Source organism: Leucoraja erinacea, chromosome 23 (genome assembly GCF_028641065.1).
Source record: "Leucoraja erinacea ecotype New England chromosome 23, Leri_hhj_1, whole genome shotgun sequence".
In the NCBI taxonomy this organism is placed as follows: Eukaryota; Metazoa; Chordata; class Chondrichthyes; order Rajiformes; family Rajidae; genus Leucoraja; species Leucoraja erinaceus.
Window position 1 is genome coordinate 25,305,614 of NC_073399.1, and position 26,447 is coordinate 25,332,060.

General features: G+C 43.3%; 1 protein-coding gene across 5 annotated transcripts in view; it reads right to left on the reverse strand.

Annotated features, from left to right (window-relative positions):
- The window catches only part of acox1 (acyl-CoA oxidase 1, palmitoyl), a 58,698-nt gene that overhangs the window by 17,777 nt on the left and 14,474 nt on the right, over window positions 1-26,447 (reverse strand). For 2 of the 5 annotated variants that reach the window (XM_055654139.1, XM_055654137.1), the window contains exons 3-10: window positions 22,314-22,474; window positions 12,372-12,479; window positions 8,541-8,660; window positions 7,724-7,839; window positions 7,253-7,422; window positions 6,203-6,365; window positions 3,365-3,555; window positions 1,150-1,326 (exon numbers count right to left, since the gene is read on the reverse strand). In XM_055654139.1, the coding sequence (XP_055510114.1) occupies window positions 1,150-1,326; window positions 3,365-3,555; window positions 6,203-6,365; window positions 7,253-7,422; window positions 7,724-7,839; window positions 8,541-8,660; window positions 12,372-12,479; window positions 22,314-22,474 (1,206 nt within the window). Of the gene's footprint in view, window positions 1-1,149; window positions 1,327-3,364; window positions 3,556-6,202; window positions 6,366-7,252; window positions 7,423-7,723; window positions 7,840-8,540; window positions 8,661-12,371; window positions 12,480-16,980; window positions 17,142-22,313; window positions 22,475-26,447 lie in introns of all 5 variants that reach the window. The other 3 variants (XM_055654138.1, XM_055654141.1, XM_055654140.1) reach the window with 2 other exon arrangements.

The window sequence follows — 26,447 nt, forward strand, 5'->3', positions numbered from 1 at the left end:
CTAAACCAGCGCGTTCATAGGAATCCACTAGAAAGCCGATTTAAATTGACTTTAATTTACAGCAATTGAACAGCAATTCCTTCCATTTGGCCTATAAATTGATGTAAATGAGATTTAAAAATCATATTTTATTGTGAATTATTTGTGAATATTATTTGGACACTTAGGCTATTTAAAAATGTTAATCATTTATTAAGAAATGGATAGATGTTTAGATCTAGTAATTGAAGTTTGAAATTAGCTACAATTGGGTAACTAACAATTATATGCTTTAATTTCAGGTCCTCCAAGTAAGATTATTTTATATTTGTTTCAGAATGGTTCAATTTATGATAACTGAAAATTTACATCAGTTCTCTTAATTTTTAAGAAGGTTATGGGCTTTTGACTGTCCTCGATCACGGCTTTTTTGTTATGTCCATAGAAAATCAATAGGGAACAAGATGCTAATTTCCGGGTATGAAAATGGCCATAACTTTTTTATTACTTGAGATATGAAAGTGAATTAGGTGTCAAATTAAACTTATTGTTATGCTTTATCTGATGGGATAAATTGCAGACTTGATTTTTTAAATCTCAAAATTTTGTAACATTGCTACTTCTAGTCTTTGACATTTCCACCCTGGGAAAAAAAGTTCTGGCCATCCACGCCCCCTATGATTTTATTATTTATATTTCTATCGGTCTCTCCTATACTGCAGAGAAAATAACACAAGTTTGTCCAGCCTCTCCTTACAGCTAAACAAGGTGACATTCAGGTAAACCTCTTCTGCGGCCTCTCCACTGCCTTCTGTTGCTAGAGCAACCAGAACAGCATGGTCAGAACTGTACTCGAAATGCTCCATAACTAAAGTCCTATAAACCTGCAACTAGACTTGCTGACTCTTTTATTCACTGTCCTGAACAATGAAGTTCTACTTGTGTTGCTAATTTCAGGGAGTTATAGACTTGGAGATCAGAGTGTATGAGGACCTGGTCAGTATCAATGAGAGGTACCGATCAGAATGTACGAAGAAATGGTAATGAGAGCTACTCCTTCTGCTCCAGAGATTCCAAAAGCTGGTCATCCTAGATATAAGGAGGAAGTCAACTATCCAGAAAGAGCAATATATCTGGACCAGTCTAAACAGGTCAGAGGTACCCACTCACTTAGCTGCCCGCAGTTTGTACGCTTCCACAAGTCTGTCGACATCATCGATGTTTCTCGCCAGGGGTCGGCCAGCCACTTGGTGGGGCTGGATGTGGTTGTGCAAGTCATTCAGGTATGACACTGTGCCCGACAGATCCTGTCCAGACTTAGCCCGAGTATAACTCTTAAACAGGTATCTGCAGCAAATGAGAAAACAGAAAATCCATAACTATCGGAAAACACAGCAACACAAGCCTCCAATGGTGCACTCAAGTAAATGGGAGTGAGAGGAAGGAGAGTCGAAGAAGACTTTATTACAGAACTACGGAGCACTTAATTAAAGTATCTGGCCCCATCGAGTCAGTGTAAACACTGGCAATAGACTCTGCAATCGGAAAGACCCCCTGCAACAACAAAAAAATAATGAAATGTTGGATTGACAAAAGAAAACAAGGAATTAGATTTCAGGGCATTAGTTCATCTCGAACCAGAAGTGACATATTGTTTAGTTTATTGTCAATTGTACCAAGGTACAGTGAAATGCTTTTGTTGCGTGGTCTTCGGTCAATGAAAAGATTATACAATCAGCCATCCACAGTGGGCAGATAAAGGATGAAAGATACAAAATTTGGTGCAAGATAAAGTCCGGTTAAAGATAGTTCAAAGGTCTCCAATGAGGTAGATGGGAGGTCAGGACCCACTCTAGATGGCGAGAGGATGGTTTAGTTGCCTGATAATATGCACTTACTGCAGAAGTCAGTCATGGTAGTCAGATAGACAAAAAGCTGGAATATCTCAGCGGGACAGGCAGCATCCCTGCAGAGAAGGATTGGGTGATGTTTCGGGTTGAGATCCTTCTTCAGACCATGAATATACCATGGCAGTGGTATATTCATTCAGGTTGGCCGCAGATCCTGAGTAATGGACCAGTCCACAGACTCAAAGCAGTTACCTAGGATGTCATCGGTTTCCACAGAGCAGCATTAATCTTTCCATTTCAGGTGTTGGTTTTGGTCAGGGAGCAAAAGCACAGTTATATGATCAGATCTCACGAAATGTGGATGAGGAATTGAGCAGTAGGTGTTTTTTATGGATGTGTGACAGTGGTCAAAGGAGTTCTGGCGGCTGGTGGGCCAAAAGACAAGAGTATTTTGATGTTGGCTTGATTGAAGTACCCAGCTTCAACAACTAGGGGTTCAAGGTTATTCGTCTCGAGGCTATTGGTAGCAGAGCACGGTTCACTCAGAGCAAGCTTGAAATCAATATTGGGATGGATATACACTGCTGTCAGGATAGCTGAGGTGAACACTCGTGCAGGTAGTAGGGACGACACTTCAGTTAGATATTCCAGGTCCGAGGAGAATGAGCTCGCCATGTCTGAACACCATTAGGTATTTAGATAGGCAGAAGTATAGGAAATGCTTAGAGGGCCACTGGCAAAACACAGACAAATGGGACTATCTTAGATAGGGCTTCTTGGTCTGTATGTTGGGTTAAAGGGTATGTTTCCATGTTCTATGAACCTTTTGTTCCTTCCACCCCTCCCCATCTCAGCAACTGGGATTCCAGCGAGTCTCGGGCCGTCCCAAAGGCAGGCCTGGCTCTTCATGGAACCGGGAATCCGCCCACAGAACTAAACCGTGACGAGGAGAATGGACGACCCCAACGTTGTAGAACTATGAGCCCACCCAGAGAGGGAAGCCGCATAGAGGAAGAAGGTAAATTGGTGTCAAAATGGCACTCCTTGCAGTGAGCTGTTCAGTACATTCTGTACTAACAAGAAATTGTTCTTATACATCAGCTTGCTGAGTTGCTTGCAAAAAAAAACTCTACCTTGGTACATGTGGTAATAAAGAAACAGCTGAGCCATTAAAATCTGTTGAGTTTCCCCATTGTTGCAAAGCAAAATCTGCTGAAAGACCTCAGTGGGTCAAGCAGAACCCGTGGAGGCAAAGGAATGACTGATGTTTCACGCTGAGACTGAGAACTGATGCAGGATCTTGACGGGAAACATTAAACATCTCTTTGCCCTCGACAGATGCTGCCTGATCCACTGAGTTATCCACTGAGTTACTCCAGATTCCAAATTGTGTCTTGTTTTTCCCAAATGTTCTAGATCTGATAAAAGGACACCAAACTGAAGAAGTAATCGTTTCTCCCTCCACAGATGTTGATTAACCTGTTAAATATTTCCAGCATCTGCAGTGTTTTGCATTCTGCCTGCTGCCTCCTTACCTGGCTGTTTGCAGCATCATCACTGTGTTCTCCCCTTCATATGTGCAGGTGGGTGTGAATGTGACATAGATATCAGGTAGACCACTGGACCGTGAGTACCCATGACCCCCACATGCCATGCGGCATTCCTCAATTCCTGCACTGGCCACCCAGGTGGTGAAGGCCTTCAGTCCGGCTGACAGAGAGTGAAGCTGAAACAAGACTGCAACTGTGAGCAAGTCAAGTCAAATGCACAAGGACAGAGAGGTACAACAACAATGATAATCCTGCATAGCAAGCAAAACTTGTGTGTTGGGGGTGGGGAGGAAAAACGAGCAAGCAAATGCACATTTGACAGCCATTTGGAGAGAATGAACAGATACATTTGTGTTGGAACCCTTCTCATGACTCAATGTCCTGACACAAACTGCTTATGTCCATTCCCTCCACTGATGCTGCCTTATCTACCAAACTCCTCTCGCAATTTGTTTTTGTTTTGCACAAGATTCAAGCCTCTGCTTTTCTTGTCTTCAGATATCTAGTCAGACTTCATTTGGGACATTACCTTTGGCGTGCACCCCTTGCATCAGGATGTTTCTGTAGCCCGTGGAAGGATTATAAATTCACCAGTGACATATCAACTGAAAGGTTAAACGGTTACACACATAGATCAACACTTTGGTCTCTGACATGTCCTATTCTTTCTTAGTTATCCTTCTCCCGCTAATTTATTGATAAAATCTTTTTGAATTCTCCTTAATCTCATTTCCCACAGCTAAATCATGCCACTTTTTGCCCTCCTGGTTTCCTTCTTAAGTAGGCTTCTCAAATCCCTGTACTCTTCCAGCCAGGGATTTTGATCCTAACTGCCTGTCCCCAACCCATTCCTCCTTTTGTTAAAGAAGGAACTGCAGTTGCTGGAAAATCGAAGATAGACACTGGAGAAACTATGCTGGAGAAACTAGCGGGTGAGGCAGCATCTATGGAGTGAAGGAAATAGGCAACGTTTTGGGTCGAAACCCTTTTTCAGTCTGAAGGAAATAGGCAATGATTCGGGTCGAAACCCTTCTTCAGTCTGATGAAAGGTTTCGATCCGAAACGTTGCCCATTTCCTTTGAACCATAGATGCTGCCTCACTCACTGAGTTTCTCCAGCATTTGTATCTACCCATCTCTCCTTTTTCCTGACCCGAGCCTCACTTTATCTTTGTAGCCTAGGTTCCTCACTGCCACCTGCCTTGCCCTTCACTCTAATAGGAAGCTGCCTACCTTGACCTCTCATTGTGACCGTTTTAAAAGCATTACGCTTTCCGCACACTCCTATGCCTTTTGCAAGTTCTGGCAAATTCCTCAGCCAAAAGAACTTTTGAAATCAGTGTTACAAAGCAGGGAAAGTGAGCAGGCTCGATTAAACTTCTAACATTCATCAACCTTTCATACGGAATTGGCAGATTTAATCGCATCTGGTACTGATAACAGTAGATCAAACTCTACCTGTAGTGTTTGTGATATTAAAGGATTAGACAGAATGAGGCATGGATATGAATCTTAAAATATGGGCACTGATGACAAGATCAGCATTTCTGCTTGTGTTTTGATGATGCTGATGTGGTAGCAAGTCTAGATCATGAATATGTGTGAAGATTGGAAGGTTGGAATTCCATAACTTTAACCCAGTGACAGGGAGGGAATGCCTAAATCAGAGTTCAATGATTCAGAGGTGATGCTATTTCCATGCAGCTGCCAGGGGGAAGGGGGAAAAGATTTATTAGGAACCTGAGGAGTAACTATTTCCACACAGAGGGTGGTAGGTGCATGCAAAAAGCTACCGGAGGAGGTAAATGAGGCAGGTAGCATCACAACGTTTATGAAACATTTGAACATGGGTAGGATAGGTTTAGAGGGATATGGGCAAAATACAGGCAGGTGGGACTGGTGTAGATGGGACATGTTGGCCGGTCTGTGGAAGTTGGGCCGAAAGGCCTGTTTCCACACGGTATGACTCTATGACTGTCCCTCTTGGCTTTCACAAGCATCCCGAGTTGCTGCAGTGCATCTTTGTTTGTTCAAGTGACGTAGATATTAGGCAGATCGCTAGACTATGTGTCGCCTTGACCCCTGCATGTGATGTGATATTTCTTAATTCCTACGCTCGCTTCCAAGGTGAAGGCCATCAATTTGGCAAACAGGGAGTGAAACTGGAAATGCACTTGGGATGCAAGCATAACAGACAAGGTTACAGTCAAGAAATTATCATTTGGGAGCCAAAGGAAAACACTGCCACACAGATCTGTGGTCTGACTTCACCTAGAATACTGCCTTTGGTTTGACCACACTGTTATGACTTGAGAGCTAGAAGCCAGATGTTGGCTATGAAGCAAATAGCTAGGCAGCCATATCACTGAGGCATGGAACTTGAATCCCGACTCAAACAGAATAATATCGTGTGCACTTCTGGATGCACTGCTGTTGTTTCATCTGAAATGCCTCTCGGGTGGAAGGGATTAAATAAAACAAGCAAAGGCAAGGAGACAAAGACATCTTTCGTAGTCAGTCTCACACTTTAAATCTCACTCAATTTTCAGATGGTGAAGTAGTAATGTATGATTGCAGTCATGGTGCCCCATCCCAAGATGCCCTACGTACAGGAGGAGAGAGTGGAAGGATATCCGAGGCTTGGCAGTGTGCTTCCTCTATTACTCTATCCCAGATTTCAGATGAGGTAGGTCATGCTCTGCAGAAAATACTGAAACAAAGTACGCCTCCTGCTTAGCTCCTGCAGAGTGCATGTAAATTTGATTTTTCAAAAAGACAGTACAGCCAGGCACCAAACATTTCCCACTCCACCACAGCCCAATACCTCAGGCAACTGGCTGTAGTCTCCATCGTTCATGTCTCCCGTGATGCGATGGTACATGTCCCTCATGAAGTTTCCTACAAAGCGGAAGGCATAGGCAGTCGCCAACAGGGGGAAAAGCTTGAACTGTTGAGTCTGGTAGTCCAGTATCTGTGGTTCTGGAGCTCTAGGGAAACCAATCACCATCAATGTTACTCACACCTGAAGCACCTACACCTGGTTTCCATTTATTATCAGCAAGCACAGCTTAAATGTAAACTTTTTGTAAACATATTTACTCTGCTCCTTTTACATTGCAAAGGCAGTATAATGCGTTCATTTTCCACTATGTAACATCATAATCCATTTAGAGTCTCAGCCCACACAATACTTCAAGTGTAAGATAATGAATCAATGTAACACCAAACTGGTGCATTTCATCATTTTATTGCTGGAACTCATAGCCATTGAAATCTGTAAGTATCATCTCAACATATAGGAATTAAAATTTTGACATGCACAATTCCAAACTCGGTCACCGATACAAGATTGTCACCAAAAAAATTAAATGGGAAATACCGAAATCTTCTGTACTCAAAGCGATGAGAATGCAGAACTTGCACCTACAGGGAGTGGTTGAGTGTGCAATATATTAAAGGGAGTTGAGATAAACATGAAGGATGGGGCCAGAAGGTCATATGGAATCAGTTGAGGAATGGTAAGGGGTATCACATGGAGAATAAAGTCTGGTATGGATCTGCTGGGCAAATAATTTTCAAGTTTTAAATTGGGTACAATTTCAAGTAAAGTTTAGAACATGAAAGATTGGAGAAGGACAACTGCAGTTTGATAGGTCTAACTCCTAATTGCAGCTAGCCTCAGGCATATAGGCACAATTCTCTCTTCCAGGTGAAGAGGAATGAGGTCTGCGTACATTGGCCAGAGTTCAAGCAAACTAAACCAATAGAAAATTGAACGGAGCAACAACGCGTGACAGGCCACCGACCTGGAGTGGCTTAAAGCACAAGAAAAAATTCTGTTTCTCTCGCACACGCTTAAAAAGTTAACACTTACCCAGGTTTCAGTTCCGATTGGTGTCGGACTGCACTATAGCGGATGGCAATGGTACACGCTTGAGACAGTGCACGTGCCGACTCTCCAACTATCATGGAGCGTATGAAGACCATTGTGCCGTACATTAGCTTATCACTTGGAGGCTTCAAATACGTCCCATCCGGCATCACCTTTTTTAAAATAAAAGGAAAATGGATCCAATCATTGCACCTTAACAAAAGATACAATTTTTAACTCAAGATAAGAATAAGAGCTTAATGTGGAATGAACAGTAGTGATAATGAGTCGGTATACGGCACTGATAGGCCGGGTCAATAAGTGACAACACGAGGAATTTGCATTAAAATCAATAGAATTACATCAAGCACCTCATCTCAGCAGGCCAGTGCAGATGATACAATAACTCAAAAAGAAATTACTCTTAATCACATTGCAATCACAGAAATGTGCCTCAGTCACCCTACACGTTACCTTTGCAAATCTCATCAGCATGTTTTCACGAGGAACACGGACATTCTCCAGCTTCAGGAACCCATTGTCCACCTCATCAAACCCAAACTTTGGTCCAATATCACCCACCACCACACCTGGAGAGCAGAGAGGAAGCGGGAGATCAGCAAAAACTCAACACTGTCTGATGGAGCCAGACTGACCCCAATTCAATAACCCAGCCAGAGGAGGATCAGTGGGTAAAACATCCCAACAGGACATTGTCCCTGGAACTATTGTTGAGTTGAAAATGGACGAGCTGGGTCAGCAAGCAAGCAAGGACAACAACATTGCTGGATCAAGTATAAGGAACTTAGTGACTAATCACATCTTTCGATCAGTCTACAAATCCAGTCAGTGGGAAACCTTGGAGCACTCGGAAACCAAGTTGGTTACACATTCTTCTCCGGTAAGTGTCTACTCAGAGTAGTGTGGAGGATGGATGACGCAATTCTCTTTGGCGTACCTCAGCTCTTATGCTCAAGAGATAAGGGAAGGGCATAGAGCTACACAAAACTAAAATAAACATTAAACATCCACTGAATCCATTTCACTTGATTAAACGTTCGAATTTTGTTCTGAATTGAATGTTGAATAACTGGATAGGAGACACCACAGATCAGATTTTGATTCAATTTCTTGCTAGCCGATGGGCACCAGTTAGACTGAGTGAGCACATGCGTGATAGAACAGTTGGGCTTCAACAAGAATCTGTGGCATTAGAAACAAAATGGAGTGAGGGCACTGCCAGGTAATGCAGAATTGGGATTAGGAGCACAGTGCTGATCAGGTCCCTTACCAGGCAAAGGTTCGTGGGTGCCCATCTTGCGGATGGGCACAATGAAAGCGTGCAGCCCTCTGCACTGACCTTGGGTGTAGAGCTGAGCCAGGACAATAGCGTGGTTTGAGGTCTTGCCCACTGGAAAAAGACAAACAATACCCAAAAGGAGATAAATAACAGCAAATTCAAGTTGAGAAGAAGGTAAATATTAAAAACCCGTCTCATAAAGCAATAAAAGGGCTCTTTTTTAAACTTTTCCTGAGAAATTGAAAGGGATCAAAACAGCATCAAACTTGATCCAACAGCATCCACCTCATCATGGGAGCACCTCAAAGCTGCGTGCTCACTCTATACTCATGACTGTGTAGCCGGTCATAGTGCGAACTTTATATCAACGGGTCGATGGTGGAGAGGGTTAATAGCTTCAAATTCCTGGGAGTGCATATCTCTGAAGATCGCTCCTGGTCTGAGAACACAGATGCAATTATAAAGAAAGCACATCAGCGCCTCACCTTCCTGAGAAGATTACGGAGAGTCGGTATGAATCCTCTGAGCTTTATAGTCGACAGGGCAGTACTCTGCATATCGCCAACTTCGACAATTTTCACATTTTATCACGTCAATTAATCATTCCAATTAACCTATAAACCTGTACGTCTTTGGAGTGTGGGGGGGGAACCGAAGATCTCGGAGAAAACCCAAGCAGATCACGGGGAGAACGTACAAACTCCATACCCGTAGTCGGGATCGACCCAGATCTCTGGCACTGCATTTTGCTGCAAGGCAGCAACTCTACCGCTGTGCCACCGTGACTGCCCGTGGTATGTCAAGGAGGACTCTCTCGACGGCCCGTGGTATGTCAAGGAGGACTCTCTCGAACTTCAACAGGTGCACATTAAAGAGCATGCTGACCGGTTGCATCGTGGCTTGGTTCAGTATCTTGAGCGCCCAGGATGTGAAAAGAATGCAGAAAGTTGTAACCACTGCCCAGTCCATCATCGGCTCTGACCTCCCCACCATCGAGGGGATCTACCGCAGCCGCTGCCTCAAAAAGGCTGGCAGCATCATCAAGGACCCACACCATCCTGGCCACTCACTCATCTCCCCGCTACCCTCAGGTAGAAGGTACAGGAGCCTGAAATCTGCAACATCCAGGTTCAGGAATAGCTGCTTCCCCACAGCCATCAGGCTACTAAACTCAACATACAAACTCTGAACATAAATAGCCCATTGCACTTTATATGTTTATTTATTTGTGTGTATATGTATCTATTTAATGGTATATGGACACACTGATCTGTATTTATGCCTACTATATTCTGTTGTGCTGAAGCAAAGCAAGAATTTCATTGTCCTATCTGGGACATATTACAATAAACTCTTGTATCTTGAATCTTGAAGGCAATAAATGAAACTGTATACTCTAAATTCTTACAACAATGAAAACTGCCATGTCAACTGTTATTCAATTATCTCTGTGACCTGCCATGCTTTGCCCAGCACCTCCACTGCCAGCTTTCTTTCACTCCACCCCTGCAATCAGTCTGAAGTGGAGTCCTGACACAAAACATCACCTACCCATGCTCCCCACGGATACTGCCTGACCCACCTTGTTACTCTGTGTTTAAGTGCAGACTTAACTGCAGATGCGGGAAAAATCTAAGGTAGACAAAAATGCTGGAAAAACTCAGCAGTTGAGGCAGCATCTATGGAGCGAAGGAATAGGTGACGTTTCGGGTCGAGGAGGGTCTCGACCCGAAACGCGACCTATTCATTCGCTCCATAGATGCTGCCTCACCCACTGAGTTTCTCCAGCATTTTTGTCTACCTTCACCTTGTTACTCCAGTAGTTTGTGTCTTCATTCCTTTCATATCCATACACCTATCCAAAAGTCTCTTAAATGCCACCTGGCACTCACCAATCTCTGTGTAAAAAAAGTTGGTGCACACATCTTCTTTAAGTAGCAATGTTACAAAATTTTGAGATTTAAAAAATCAAGTCTGCAATTTATCCCATCAGATAAAGCATAACAATAAGTTTAATTTGACACCAAATTCACTTTCATATCTCAAGTATTAAAAAAGTTATGACCATTTTCATACTCGGAAATTAGCATCTTGTTCCCTATTGATTTTCAATGGGCATTACAAAAAAGCTGTGATCTTAGATAGTCAAAAGCACATTTCTTAAGGAAAGATTAACATTTTTAAATAGCCTAAGTGTCCAAAGATTATTCACAAATAATTCACAATATAACATGATTTTTATATCTAATTTACATTAATTTATAGGCCAAATGGAAGGAATTTAGTGTTCAATTGCTGTAAATAAATCGGTTTTCTAGTGGGTTCATGTGGAACGCGCAGGTTTAGAATGTTGACAGCGCGCTGGATTAGTGCCCTCAAATGCCGAGAAAAATACTGGGGGATATAAAAAGCCAAAAATGAGCTACTCGCTATAGAAAATTATAATTATAGGGTTATATACATGCCCCATTTAATGTAAAAATAAGGTACATACCTTTAATTGTTTGCTTTATAAAACCCTGGGGCTGCCAGAGCTTGCGGAATGAACGAGAGCTTTTAAATTTATTATATCTACTCTTCGAGGCCTATAAAACTAATAATAGCTTTTGGGACCGGGTCTTGCAGCGATTCTCCGTTAATGATTTACTAGGCTGAACATCTGCGATTGGAACAGCCTAGTAAAAATCGGGTTTTAAACCCGCCCCCTCCAAACAGCTCCAAAATCACACACAAGGGGAGGGGCAGATGCTCAGCCACGATTCAGGTACGTTTTGTAACATACCTACTTTAAGCTTTGTCCTTCTCACCTTGAAGTTATGTCCCCATGCATTGGATTTTCCAACCAGGGAAAAGGTTCTGACTGTCTACGCCTCCCATAATTTTAGATACTTCTATAAGGTCTACCAGCAACATCTGGCGATCCAGAGAAAATAATTCAAGTATGTCCAATGTTTCCCTGTAGCTAATGCAGGCATAAATCTGGTAAACCTCCTCTGCACCCTTTGGAAAGTCTCCACATCCTTCCTGTAATGAGATGGCCAGAAATGCATGCAATACTCCAAATGCAAAGTCCTATAAAACTGAATAATGATTTCCTGACTTTATATGCATTGCCTCAACCTATGGAAGCAAGCAACCATGTTTTCTTTACCACTCTATGAAGTTGAGTTTATTGTCAGGTGTACTGAGGTACAGTGAAAAGCATTTGTTGCGTGCTAACCAGTCAGTGAAAAGACAATACATTATTACAATCGAGTCATCCACAGTGTACACGATAAAAGGAATAACATTTAGTGCAAGATAAAGTCCAGTAAAGTCCGATTAACGGTAAGATGCCTTGGCTGCAAAAGTAGGTCAAGAATCACCTCCCAACATCTGAGCTCTTTCCACCATCGACCAGGCAGAAATCAGGAGCCTGATGGAATCTTTGCACTTCCTAGGATGAATGCTCCCAAGCAGACTGCTCGTTTGGCCACAAATCAACCACCCTAAACATTCATTCCCTCTAATTTCAATACACACTGGCTCCAATGTCCACCATCTATAAAATTACTGACAGCATCTCCCAAACTCATGGCCTTTACCACTAGGGAGACCCTGCAGGTTCCTTTCCAAGTCGCACACCATTCTCACTTCATCCTTCATTGTCCTTCATTGTCACGGGTCTAATCCCAAAGCATTGTGGGAGCATCCACACCACCATCTTCAAGTGCAGTTAGGGACGGCCAATGAATGTTGATCTTGCCAATAACAAAATCCAAAAATATATATTTTTTAAAAATCTGTGCGGATCTTCCACCCATCAATACTGGACTCACTTACATCCCCCGGGCCACCATTTGATTGAAGTCACAGTTGGGCTGTTCAGCTCAAACTCCTGGGTCAAAGGATCGTAAGTTGACGTCGTTTCCAGACCACGGATGAATGAACCTGAAAGTGATAGAACATTAAAACTGGGTATATATAGCCCACGGCACAGTAGGAACAAAGCACTTACACTGGTCAAGATGCAATGTTCTGTGAATGTGGACTTAATAGGCTACTTTTGTCACTAGTCCTTTGAGGTGGGGAGGACCTGACCTGAGCAATTAACCACCTGCTGGGTGACCTCACGGGGCAGTTAAGAGCTTACCACATGAAAAGTGAAAGTCATGCAAGCCAGGTAATAATTTGGATAGAACACCAGTAAACCAGGTATAATTAAAAATCAGTATGTGCAAGAAGGAATTGTAGATGCTGGTTTACATCATAGACACAAATTGCTGGAGTAACTCAGCGGGTCAGGCAGCATCTATAAAGAAAAGGAATAGCTGACGTTTCGGGTCGAGCCCCTTCTTCATTCTGATCAGTCATATCAGTCTGAAGAAGGAGCTCCACCCAAATCGTCAACTATTCCCTTTCTCTAGAGATGCTGCCTGACCCGCTGAGTTACTCCAGCATTTTGTGTCCATCTTCAAAATTAAAAACCATTGCATTCTAGTTATAGATTGCTAATTGGCAGACTTGGTATGTTATTGGTATGGTATAGTATGTTATAATCAACATACTATATGAAGAGTATAGCTGGAAAGAACATTGGGATGCAAACCAAGAAGTATGCTGGCTCACCACAGGTGTATTAGATCTCTTTGGACTTTGTTCACTTCACCAGCCTCACCACCTACCTATCTACCTATCGTTTGTTGGCATATATTTTTGAGAAGAGCCTGCAAGGTCAGATGCATGACATGCACCTCTGTAGGCCAGATGAGGGTGGTCATTTAGAACTTGCTGGATTTTTGCACAATAAATGACGTGGAAGCTTTGAACAGGGCCTCAGTCTGTTTAACTGACCATTAAGACCGTCAGTCTGCATATCTGTCATATGTGTGATCAAAAATCCTGAGAGCAACTCTCAAGGTAGAGATTAATAAAGATTTTCAAGGGAAGAGTCCAATGTGAATAAGAGCAAAGAGGAAACAATACCATGACTTTAAAATGAAATATAAGAAAAAACGCAGATGCTAAAAACCTGAAATTAAAACACTGGAACATTTGATCAGGAAGCATCCATGGAAAGAGAGGCGTTCAAGAAGGAACTGCAGATGCTGGAAAATCAAAGGTAGACAAAAATGCTGTCCCATAGATGCTGCCTCACCCGCTGAGTTTCTCCAGTATTTTTGTCTACCATGGAAAGAGAGGTGGTTATTTCTGCTGAAAGGTCATTGACCTTACACCGTAACTTTTTTTTTCGAGATGTTGGCTCACCATTTCCTGTTTTATTTATTTTTAAAAGAAGATCGTCATCCATTACACCCTCCTACATCCAGCCCCCATTTCCACCCGCCCCCTCCTAATGTGTGTACACAAACCACACTTGTCTGCAGTAACACCTTTCCTTTGTGTGTGAATTCCTGATCACACACACCATAACATATCGAGCAGACCTTTTGTCGCCCACTATACTGGCCGTTTGCTCATTCTCATGATACAGACAATTACAAGTCGTCATGGTGTGTTTTTGCAAAGTGTGATGAACCCAATTCCCATGTAAAGTTGCACAGAAAACAGCTCAGTACAGTTTACAGCGAGTCGAATCGCTGACTGTGTTTCACCAGTTCCACAAGATATGATTCTATCAGCTGGTTACTGGCCCTATATTCAGTCCAACCAGAGGACATAGGTTTAAGGTGAAGGGGGAAAGATTTAATAGGAATCAGATGGGTAACTTTTTTCACACAGAGGGTGTATGGAACGAGCTGCCAGAGGAGGTAGTTGAGGTAGAGGAGGTAGTTGATTGTAAAGTTTAAGGAACAATGAGACAGGTACATGGATAGGACAGGTTTGGATGGATATGAGCCAAACACAGGCAGGTGGGACAAGTGTAGATTGGACATGTTGGTTGATGTGGGCAAGTTGGGGTGAAGGGCCTGTTTCCTGTATGACTCTGTACGAGTTGTACTGTACGTTGGTGAGGCCTCACTTGGAGTTCTGTGTTCAGTTGTTATAATCAACATACTATATGAAGAGTATAGCTGGAAAGAACAAAGGATTTATGAGAAGGCAGGTGAGACGGGTAGATCAGCTATGATGGATTGGCGGAGTAGATTTGATGGACCGAATGGCTCCAATGACTTATGAAGATGTTGCTAGGACTTGGCTGGCTGAGCTATCGGGAGAGATTGGGCATGTTAGGACTTAATTCCTTTGGATGCAATCTTATGGAGGTGTATGAAATCACGAGGGGAATATATACGGTTAATCCACAGTCTTTTACCCAGTGTAGGGGAATCAAAAGAAGAGGACATGTGTGTAAGGCGACAGGAACAGGTTTTAATACATGCTTGTGTTTAAGAAGGAACTGCAGATGCTGGAAAATCGAAGGTACACAAAAACGCTGGAGAAACTCAGCGGGTGCAGCAGCATCTATGGAGCGAAGGAAATAGGCAACGTTTCGGGCCAAAACCCTTCTTCAGACTGATAGGGGGTGCCGGGGAGAAGGAAGGAAAAAGGAGGAGGAGCAAGAACCTACCTGACCTCCCGGTGGCTCATCACTTCAACTCCCCCTACCATTCCCTGTCCTACCTCTCTGTCCTGGGTCTCCTCCATGGCCAGAGTGAGCAACACCGGAAATTGGAGGAACAGCACCTCATATTACGCTTGGGGAGCCTGCATTCCGAGGGCATGAACATTGAATTCTCCCAATTTTGTTAGCCCTTGCTGTCTCCTCCCTTTCCTCAGCCCTTGGGCTGTCTCCTCCCATCCCTCAGCCCTCGGGCTCCTCCTTTTCCTTTTTCCTTCCTTCTGCCTGCCACCCCCTATCAGTCTGAAGAAAGGTTTTGGCCCGAAACGTTGCCTATTTCCTTAGCTCCATAGATGCTGCTGCACCCGCTGAGTTTCTCCAGCATTTTTGTGTACCTTTAATACATGCTTGAAGGGCTATTTTTTCAATCAAAGGATATAACCATATAACAATTACAGCACGGAAACAGGCCATCTCAGCCCTACAAGTCCGTGCCGAACAACTTTTTTCCCTTAGTCCCACCTGCCTGCACTCATACCATAACCCTCCATTCCCTTCTCATCCATATGCCTATCCAATTTATTTTTAAATTAGACCAACGACCCTGCCTCGAGCACTTCCACTGGAAGCTCATTCCACACCGCTACCACTCTCTGAGTAAAGAAGTTCCCCCTCATGTTACCCCTAAACTTCTGTCCCTTAATTCTGAAGTCATGTCCTCTTGTTTGAATCTTCCCTATTCTCAAAGGGAAAAGCTGATCCACATCAACTCTGTCTATCCCTCTCATCATTTTAAAGACCTCTATCAAGTCCCCCCTTAACCTTCTGTGCTCCAGAGAATAAAGACCTAACTTATTCAACCTTTCTCTGTAACTTAGTTGTTGAAACCCAGGCAACATTCTAGTAAATCTCCTCTGTACTCTCTCTATTTTGTTGACATCCTTCCTATAATTGGGCGACCAAAATTGTACACCATACTCCAGATTTGGTCTCACCAATGCCTTGTACAATTTTAACATTACATCCCAGCTTCTATACTCAATGCTCTGATTTATAAAGGTTAGCACACCAAAAGCTTTCTTTACCACCCTATCTATATGAGATTCCACCTTCAAGGAACTATGCACGGTTATTCCCAGATCCCTCTGTTCAACTGTATTCTTCAATTCCCTACCATGGTAGGTATATGAAGCAAGCTGCCGGAGGAGGTAGCTGAGGCAGGTACGAAAACAACATTTAAAAGACCACGACATTTACATGGATAGAAAAGGTTTAGAGGGATACAGGCCAAATGGGACCAGCTTGGACTTTATTCCTTGGAATTCAGGAGGCTGAGGAATGACCTTTGAGGTGTATAGAAGCATGAGGGGAGAAGATATCGTAAATGTCTTTTTCCCCCCATAGAATGGAAATTAAGAATTTGAGGGCATAGTTAATGTGAGAGGAGAAAGATTTAATATGAACCTGTTGGGCAACTTTTACACACATAGGGTGGTGAGAATATGGAACAAGCTGCCAGAGGAAGTAGGTGCCATAACTATATTAAAACACATTTGGACAGGTATATGGTTAGGAAAGGTTTACAGCCATATAGGTCAAATGCAGGCAAATGGCACTAGCTTGGAGGGGGCATCTTTGTCAGCATGGATGGGTTAGGCTGAAGAGCACACTTCCATGCTCTATGCCTCCGTTAAAGGACTAAGTGCAATGGTTGTACAGAAACACAATGATCCTTCTGTCTAGACGAGAGACACATAACAAGATGCATAACTATCAAGAGAACTAAAATTGGAGCCACTAACATGCAAACTAAACAATTAATGATATTGAAAACTAAACAATACAGCTTTATTCAATTCATGCGCCCAGAAGTTGTGTTCCAATTAAAATGTCTAGACTACTGACTGGAAGACCACACATGCACCATACCATGGCCCATTTCTGTCTGTGCGTAGGTGCCAATGATCTGAAGGTTCCAAGCTGGCATAAAGAAGCGGTCTTGCTGTTCAGGAGTAGCCTGGTTCAGGATGGTGGGCAGAAACATGCCTAGGTGGAGATCAAGGGGCTCTGGCCGTCCACGATGCACATATCTATGAGGACACAGGCAATATGATGGGGGTGGAGAGAGAGAGGGGGGGGAGGGGGAGGGAGAGGGAGGGGGAGGGAGAGGGGGGGGGGGGGGGGGAGGGGGAGGGGGAGGGGGGGGGGAGGGGGAGGGGGAGGGGGAGGGGGGGGGGGGGGGGGGGGGGGGGGGGGGGGGGGGGGGGAGGGGGAGGGGGGGGGAGGGGGAGGGGGGGGGGGGGGAGGGGGGGGGGGGGGGAGGGGGGGAGAGGGGGAGGGGGAGGGGGAGAGGGAGAGGGAGAGGGAGAGAGAGAGGAGAGAGGGGGAGGAGAGAGAGAGAGGGAGGGAGAGAGAGAGAGAGGAGAGAGAGAGAGAGGAGAGAGGGGGTGGAGAGAGAGAGAGGGGGGGGTGGAGAGAGAGAGGGGGGGGTGGAGAGAGAGAGAGAGGGGGGGGAGAGAGAGAGAGAGGGGGTGGAGAGAACATGCAGATATTGAGTTCAGATCGTCACCTGATTAACTTTTGCATGCAGCAACAATTATTGTCAATTAAGAATGAATTATTGTCAGTTTAGAGCAAGAGTGTTAAATGAAGCATTATTGGAAATTAAGCAGAAGATTATTAAGAGGCCATTTATGTGCCAACCATGTTGGGCCCACTTCCAAATCATATCCCTATGGCACACACAGACTGGCGATTGTTTCACCGAACACCTTCGCAGTCCACCTTGGCCAACACGATCTCCCAGTTGTCAAACACTAACTACCCTTCCAATTCGCATACTGACCGTACAACACATCATCCACCAAAATTTCTGCCACCTCCAACGGGATCCCAACCACTGTCCACATTTTCCTATCTCCAACACTTTTTGCCTTCCGCAGAGACCGCTCCCTCCGCAACTCCCTGGTTAGCTCATCCCTTCCAACCCAAACCACCCCCTCCCCAGGTACCTTCCCTTGCAACCGCAGAAGCTGCAACACCTGTCGCGATACTTCCTCCCTCGACTCTGTCCAGGGACCCCAACAGTCCTTTCAGGATGGGCAGAGGTTCACTTGCACCTTTTCAAACCTCATCTACTGTATCCGTTGTTCAAGATGTGGACTCTTATACATCGGCGAAACCAAACGCAGACTGGGCGGATCGTTTTGGGGAACACCTTCGCTCAGCCGTGTGAACCAACCTGATATCCTGGTTGCCGGACACTTTTATTTTCCTTCCCATTCCTACATGGACCTTTCTGGCCTCAGTCTCCATTGTCAGGAGGCTAAACGCAAATTGGAGGAATAGCATCATATTTCGCTTGGGCAGCTTACAGCCCAGTGGTATAAATATTGATTTCTCTCACTTTAGTTGGCCCCGGCATTCCCTCTCTATCCCTCCCCCACTCGTCGCACTAGCTTCTCATTATCACCCAACTTACAATGGCCTGTTTCCTTTATCATTGTTCCTTTATTGCATATCTTTCATTCATTGTTCTTTATCTCCCCACATCATCGTCTATCACTCATTTCCCTTATCCCTAATCAGTCTGAAGAAGGGTCTCAACCCGAAACGCCACCCATTCTTTCTCTCCAGAGATGCTGCCTGCCCCACTGTTACTCCAGCTTTTTGTGTCTATCTTCGGTTTAAACCAGCATCTGCAGTTCCTTCTGTCCGGGGTTCCTCCATTGTCTGAGCACGGCACAACGCCTCATAGTTTGCTTGGGCAGCTCACAACCCAGATTTTTCCAACTTGCATCTCCTCTTTCTCCGTCCCTCCCCCACCCCAGTTATTGTACTAGTTTCACTGTTGTCTTGTTGAGTTTCACTATCTCTACAATTCATTATCAACTACCCATAGCCGACAATGGACCATTGTAGGCTCCACCTTTCCTTGATCATCGATGACCTGGTCCAGGGACACCACTGGACCGTCAAACGGGCCCATCAGCGACTGCACTTCCTGAGGAAACTAAAACAGGCCTCACTCCCCACCAACATTCTCAGGACTTTCTACAGGGGTACGGTAGAGTCTGTATTCACATACTGCATAAATACGTGGTACTCCACCTGCAACTGCTCGGACAGGAAGGCTCTGCAGAGGATAGTAAGGGGAGCAGAGAGGATCATTGGCGTCTCCCTACCCTCGGTACAAGAACTGTTCCAGAGCCGCTGTCTGAAAAAAGCTCAGAGAATTGCTAAGGACAAACTGCAACCCCTCCACATACACCTGGATCTCCTGCCATCAGGCAAGAGATATCGCAGCATCAAAGCCCGTACTACAAGACTGCTAAACAGCTTCCTGCCACAGTCACTCAGTACTCACAGTCACCTGATTCTGCGGCTTGGCACGGCCACTTTAATAACTGGCACTGGCCACTCAAATCAGCTGCCCCGGACATTTTTATGATTGGTTTTACTGTATTTTAACGTTGTTGTTTTACCTGCTTTTAACAATTTATACTGTTCCATCAGGGACTGGATTGTTTTTAGTGTTATTATGTGTGAAATGTTTTAAATTTCATGTGCAATGTTTCCCTGGGAAACGTCTTTTCATTTTGCACTGTACAACTGTTGCTTGCAAGATGACAATAAAGGTTGATTGATTGATTGATTGATCTTTCACTTATTTGTTCTATGTACCTTCTACAGTGCCCTCTATAATGTTTGAGACAAAGACCATCATTTGTTTATTTACCTCTGTACTCCACAATTTGAGATTTGTAATAGAAAAAAAAAATCACATGTGGCTAAAGTGCACATTGTCAGATTTAATTAAAGGGTATTTTTTATACATTTTGGTTTCACTGTGTAGAAATTACAGCTGTGTTTAGACACCATAATGTTTGGGACACATGGCTTCACAGGTCTTTGTAATTGCTCAGGTGTGTTTAAATGCCTCCTTAATGCAGGTATAAGAGAGCTCTCAGCACCTAGTCTTTCCTCCAGTCTTTCCATCACCTTTGAAAACTTTTTTTGCTGTTTATCAACATGAGGACCAAAGTTGTGCCAATGAAAGTCAAATACGCTATTATGAGACTGAGAAACAAGAATAAAACTGTTAGAGACATCAGCCAAACCTTAGGCTTACCAAAATCAACTATTTGGAACATCATTAAGAAGAAAGATAACACCGGTGAGCTTACTAATCGCAAAGGGACTGGCAGGCCAAGGAAGACCTCCACAGCTGATAACAGAAGAATTCTGTATATAATAAAGAACAATCCCCAGACACCTGCCCAACAGATCAGAAACGCTCTTCAGGAGTCAGGAGTGGATTTGTCAATGACCACTGTCCGCAGAAGACTTCATGAACAGAAAAATAGAGGCTACACTGCAAGATGCAAACCACTGGTTAGCCGCTAAACTAGGATGGCCAGGTTACAGTTCGCCAAGAAGTACTTAAAAGAGCAAACACAGTTTTGGAAAAAGGTCTTGTGGACGGATAAGACAAAAACAGCATCTCAAACCATTTATCCCTTTATACATGCCTTCTGCATTTGTGACTGGAAATAAGACTAGAAGTATAATTATTTTAAAAAGAGAAAGAATAATTCTTTTAAAAAGAGAAGAACAGCAGTCAGTTTAGCATCTGTAACAAAAACGACATGCTGGAAATATTCAGCAGGTCAGACAGCATCTGTGGAGAGAGAAACAGGATTAATGTTTCAAGTCCGAGAAACAAAAGGTTGACACCGTTTCTTTCCATAGAAACTGCCTGATCTGCTGACTTTCTCCCAATAGTCACTGCTTTCCCTCCCCAGATTTCAAGCATTTGCAGTCTTTTCGATTTTCACAGGTTTACATCTGTCATATGGAAAATGTTGGAAGCCATGAAATTATAGGAGACCTAGAAAAGTTCAAGGTAATCAGGCAAAGTGATGATAGCTTTGTGCACGGCAAATCACGTTTGGCAAATTTATTGGATTTAAAAAAAAATTAACACATTCCCTGGATGAAAGAGAACCAGTGGATGTACTAAGAATTCCAGAAGACATCTAATAAAAGTGTTACATCAAAAGTTATTGTAGAAAATAAAAGATCATTGTGCAGCAGATAACATATTGATGTGACAGAAAATTGGCCTTTGGACAGAGGAGGCATAAGCGGATGTTGCAATGTATAGGCATGCTACAAGGATCAGTGCTGGGGCCTCACTATTGTCCATTTATGAAACTGATCACCAGCAATCATTGCTAAACTTGTTGGTTACTCAAAGAGGAAAACAAACTGCAGAGAGGACAAAGTGGCTATTAATGGATGTGGATAGGTTTGATGAATGGGTAAAAATCTGTGAGTATAAAGTGGGGATAGGTAAAAATGACAAACTGTAAAACTCTGAGGCGCAGAGGGGCTAAAACATAATTTGCAAAAGACTTGCATAGCATCTAAGGAAAAGCAACAGATCGTTATGATTTATTGTTGGGAACAATGACTACAACAGTAGTGAAGTTATGTTTTAGTAATTATTGGCAAGATCATATCTGGTGTCCTACATACAGTATTTAAGAAAATATTTTAATGCATTGAAACCAACCCAGAGAAGGTTTACCTGGTGTAGATTGTCCCACGAGAAAAGATTAGACAGTCTCAGCTTGCAACAAGTGGCGTTTAGAAGTGAGTTACAGCTTGGTAATTGCACCTCTGGTGCCAGTGTCAAATGACAGTGTCAGTCACACCAAAAATCAAAAGACTGATGCATAAAGACATGCATCTTAAAAGATTTATAGCTGCCCCTGGAATAATGGGTCCCATTTACTGATAAACTAGGAGAAATACTATTATCGTTTACAAAAAATCTCCTCCAGTTCAGAATATTCAGTCCAGATATTGCTCTGGATCTTTAAATCAAAGCCCTGTGCCACATGCTATGCACATGCTTCAGCTGAGCCGGGCTAGGTGACTGACCTTCTTATTCCACCATCAATGCCCGACTAGAGGAGGTGGGCCAGCGTAGTGTACCAAGAGGAGTAGAAGGTAGGCACCTGTTTGTCACCAATTGTCTGCTGTGCAGTCTTTAAGCAAAATGACAGTGATATCTCACCGTACAGCCCTCACTGGAAGAACTGCACACCAGCACCATTGCCCTCCCTCCCCACACTACCCTCCCACCACCCCCAGGTGACTTTGACTCAGTATTCAGCTGAAACCAAGAACAGCATATCGGCATCTCCACAGGAGCATTATGAAGGGAAGACCAACCATCTTTTGGAAGCACTAACCGTGACCCATCTCGGTCTGGGCGTAGGTGCCGATGTACTGCATGTTGTAACACAGGTGCAGCCACTTCTCTTTCTGCTCTGAAGTACACTGATTCTTCAGGGTGGGTATGAACATGCCAAAGTGGAGATTCAGAGGTTCTACCTTGCCGGACAGACAAGCTCTGCAGGATACAATTAATTAATATAGCATGATGACACTAGCCATGTAATATTTATTGTACAAAATACCCATGCTCTACCTAACAAGATCTTTTGAACATTGGTTACATAGAAAACACTAAATGGTTTGAGTGCTATTGTGCAAATGGAGAAATCTAACCCTCCCCTGCAATGAGTCGCACAGAAACTAAAAATTCTATAAAAAAATGTTTTGGCCCGGGGAATGAATGGTGGGTGGAATTATGAGAAAATATTGCCCATCAAGCAGGCATTGGGATCATCTTGTCAATCAAAGGGGGCACCTATCTATGACTGCAGCTTTCGCAGATACGTTGGGCCAAAGTGCCTGTCTTTGTGCTCTATTGCTCCTTGACTCCATGACGCTGACTCTCAGCATCAGCAGTCAGTTTACTTTACAACATGGCACTAGAATTGTTGCAGGTTGACATTATTCTCGACAATCAATTCAACAGCTGTGACAGTGACAGGGTGACAGATCAAGATAAGTTAATGTTACGAATATTGAAAAATATTATCTTTTAGTTTTGTGGATATCTCGTGTGTTTGCTTGTACAACAACCAATAAACTCAATGGACATATACACGAGTCCGCATCACCCTGTGCCTGAGTGATCACACCAGTCCCAGAGTATATTCTCCTTCCACCTTCTACTGCCATCCTTGTCTGGAAGCATATGGCTTAAGCTCGTGTAGTTTCCACTGCTGAGTGGTTCTTTTGCATGTAGCCCCAAGTAGAAGACTACATGATGAGGTCAACACTACCACACCCAAATCCACACAAACTTCCAGCAAGTGGCAAACTAAAGCAGGAAAGCATGTTCCGCTTCTGTCCATAACAGACAAATTTTGATTCTAAATTCAGCAATGCTACTTTCTCCAACAACCCCCCACCCCACTGTGACGACCAGTTAAATCATTAAAGATCAGGAATGGGAGCTTCCAGATATGCTACAGCCCTTGATGTGCTCAACGATGAGTTAAGAGGCAGAATTGCAAGAATCCTTGCACCTTCCTTTAAATAAGCCAGAGAATCAATGTTAATGAAGAAACCAGATATCTCAGGGGTATCTTTCCATGCCTGAACCACTTTTTCTATTACTAAAATCAGAAAGCATGGCTGAAAAGTTAGTATCAATAATCAATAATCTAGGTATATTGCAAAAAGCCAAATCTCTGATCATATGCACTTGAACCCGAGGGGGACCAATATCCTAGCGGGGAAATTTGCAAAGGCTGCTGGAGAGACTTTAAACTAGAATGGTTGGGGCGAGGGACTCAAATAGCGAAAGCTAATAGACAGAATGGGAGGCAGGAAGCAGAAAAGGGAAGCACTCGGACACAAGAGGAGAAAGAAAAAAAAGGAAATAAACAGAGAATAAGAGACGGGGGGTTTCTGAAATGTACATATTTTAATGCTAGGAGCATTGTAAGAAAAGTGGATGAGCTTAGAGTCTGGATAGACACCTGGAAGTATGATGTTGTGGCGATCAGTGAAACATGGTTGCAGGAGGGCTGTGATTGGAAACTAAATATTCCAGGATTTCGTTGCTTCAGGTGTGATAGAATTGGAGGGGCAAGAGGTGGAGGTGTTGCATTGTTAGTCAGGGAAGATATTACAGCAGTGCTTTGGCAGGATAGATTGGAGGGCTCATCTAGGGAGGCTATTTGGGTGGAATTGAGAAGTGGGAAAGGTGTAGCAACACTTATAGGGGTGTATTATAGACCGCCAAACGGGGAACGAGGATTGGAAGAGCAAATATGTAAGGAGATAGCAGATATTAGTAGTAAGCACAAGGTAGTGATTGTGGGAGATTTCAACTTTCCACACATAGACTGGGAAACACATTCTGTAAATGGGCTGGATGGGTTGGAGTTTGTAAAATGTGTGCAGGATAGATTTTTGCAGCAATACATAGAGGTACCTACTAGAGGAGGGGCAGTGCTGGATCTCCTGTTAGGAAATGAGACGGGACAGGTGGCGGAGGTATGCGTTGGGGAACACTTCGGGTCCAGTGATCACAATACCATTAGTTTCAATATAATTATGGAGAGGGTCAGAACTGGACCTAGGGTTGAGATTTTTGATTGGAGAAAGGCTAACTTTGATGAGATGCGAGATGATTTAAAAGGAGTGAACTGGGACATTTTGTTTTATGGGAAAGATGTAGAAGAGAAATGGAGGACATTTAAAGGGGAAATTGTAAGAGTACAGAATCTTTATGTTCCTGTTCGGTTGAAAGGAAACAGTAAAAATTGGAAAGAGCCCTGGTTTTCAAGGGAAATTGGACATCTTGTTCGGAAAAAGAGGGAGATCTACAATAATTATAGGCAGCATGAAGTAAATGAGGTGCTTGAGGAGTATAAGGAATGTAAAAAGAATCTTAAGAAAGAAATTAGAAAAGCTAAAAGAAGACATGAGGTTGCTTTGGCAAGTAAGGTGAAAGTAAATCCAAAGGGTTTCTACAGCTATATTAATAGCAAAAGGATAAGGAGGGATAAAATTGGTCCATTGGAGAGACAGAGTGGACAGTTATCTGCAGAGCCAAAAGAGATGGGGGAGATATTGAACAATTTTTTTTCTTCGGTATTCACCAAGGAGAAGGATATTGAATTATGTGAGGTAAGGGAAACTAGTAGAGTAGCTATGGATACTATGAGGTTCAAAGTAAAAGAAGTACTGACACTTTTGAAAAATATAAAAGTGGATAAGTCTCCAGGTCCTGACAGGATATTCCCTAGGACATTGAGGGAAGTTAGTGTAGAAATAGCCGGGGCTATGACAGAAATATTTCAAATGTCATTAGAAACGGGAATAGTCCCCGAGGATTGGCGTACTGCGCATGTTGTTCCATTGTTTAAAAAGGGTTCTAAGAGTAAACCTAGCAATTATAAACCTGTTAGTTTGACTTCAGTGGTTGGCAAATTAATGGAAAAGATACTTAGAGATAATATATATAAGCATCTAGATAAACAGGGTCTGATTATGTTTGACGCAGTCATGTTTGACTAATCTTCTTGAATTTTTTGAAGAGGTTATAAGGGAAATTGACGAGGGTAAAGCAGTGGATGTTGTCTATATGGACTTTAGTAAGGCCTTTGACAAGGTTCCTCATGGAAGGTTGGTTAAGAACGTTCAACTGTTGGGTATAAATGCAGGAATAGCAAGATGGATTCAACAGTGGCTGAATGGGAGAAGCCAGAGGGTAATGGTGGATGGCTGTTTATCGGGTTGGAGGCAGGTGACTAGTGGGGTGCCTCAGGGATCTGTGTTGGGTCCTTTGTTGTTAAAGATATATTATTACTATTACTATGCTTTTGTAAAACCGGTCCAGCAATCTGAACAATCGATGAATGGCCTTAAAAATCCAAGTATTTGAATGTAAAGAAAACTCAACAAACATCTAGCTGGTTAGCCATGATCTTATAAAATGACATCCTGGGACCATTAGGATTATTGGGTGATGTTCTCGATTGGTATGAAAGCAAATGGGAACCTCTGGTGGTTAAAGCCTCCATTAGTTGATCCACCGCAGAACTTCACCTTGTGCTTTGTGATCTTTCCAGAGAGGAAATGCCTCAGAATGCTGACATAGCCCAGCAGCGTTACAAAACATCCCTGCAGGGACTTAATACCTGGGTGGACAATCTTCCTAACAATGAAGTGCGACAGAATGCCAGCCTCAATGAAGTCCAAACCAAGCTTGAAGCTCAGAAGGTAAGTATTTTATGAACATAATGGGTTCATAAACCCATTGACTAATCTTCTTGAATTTTTTGAAGAGGTTACTAGGGAAATTGACGAGGGTAAAGCAGTGGATGTTGTCTATATGGACGTTAGTAAGGCCTTTGACAAGGTTCCTCATGGAAGGTTGGTTAAGAAGGTTCAACTGTTGGGTATAAATGCAGGAATAGCAAGATGGATTCAACAGTGGCTGAATGGGAGAAGCCAGAGGG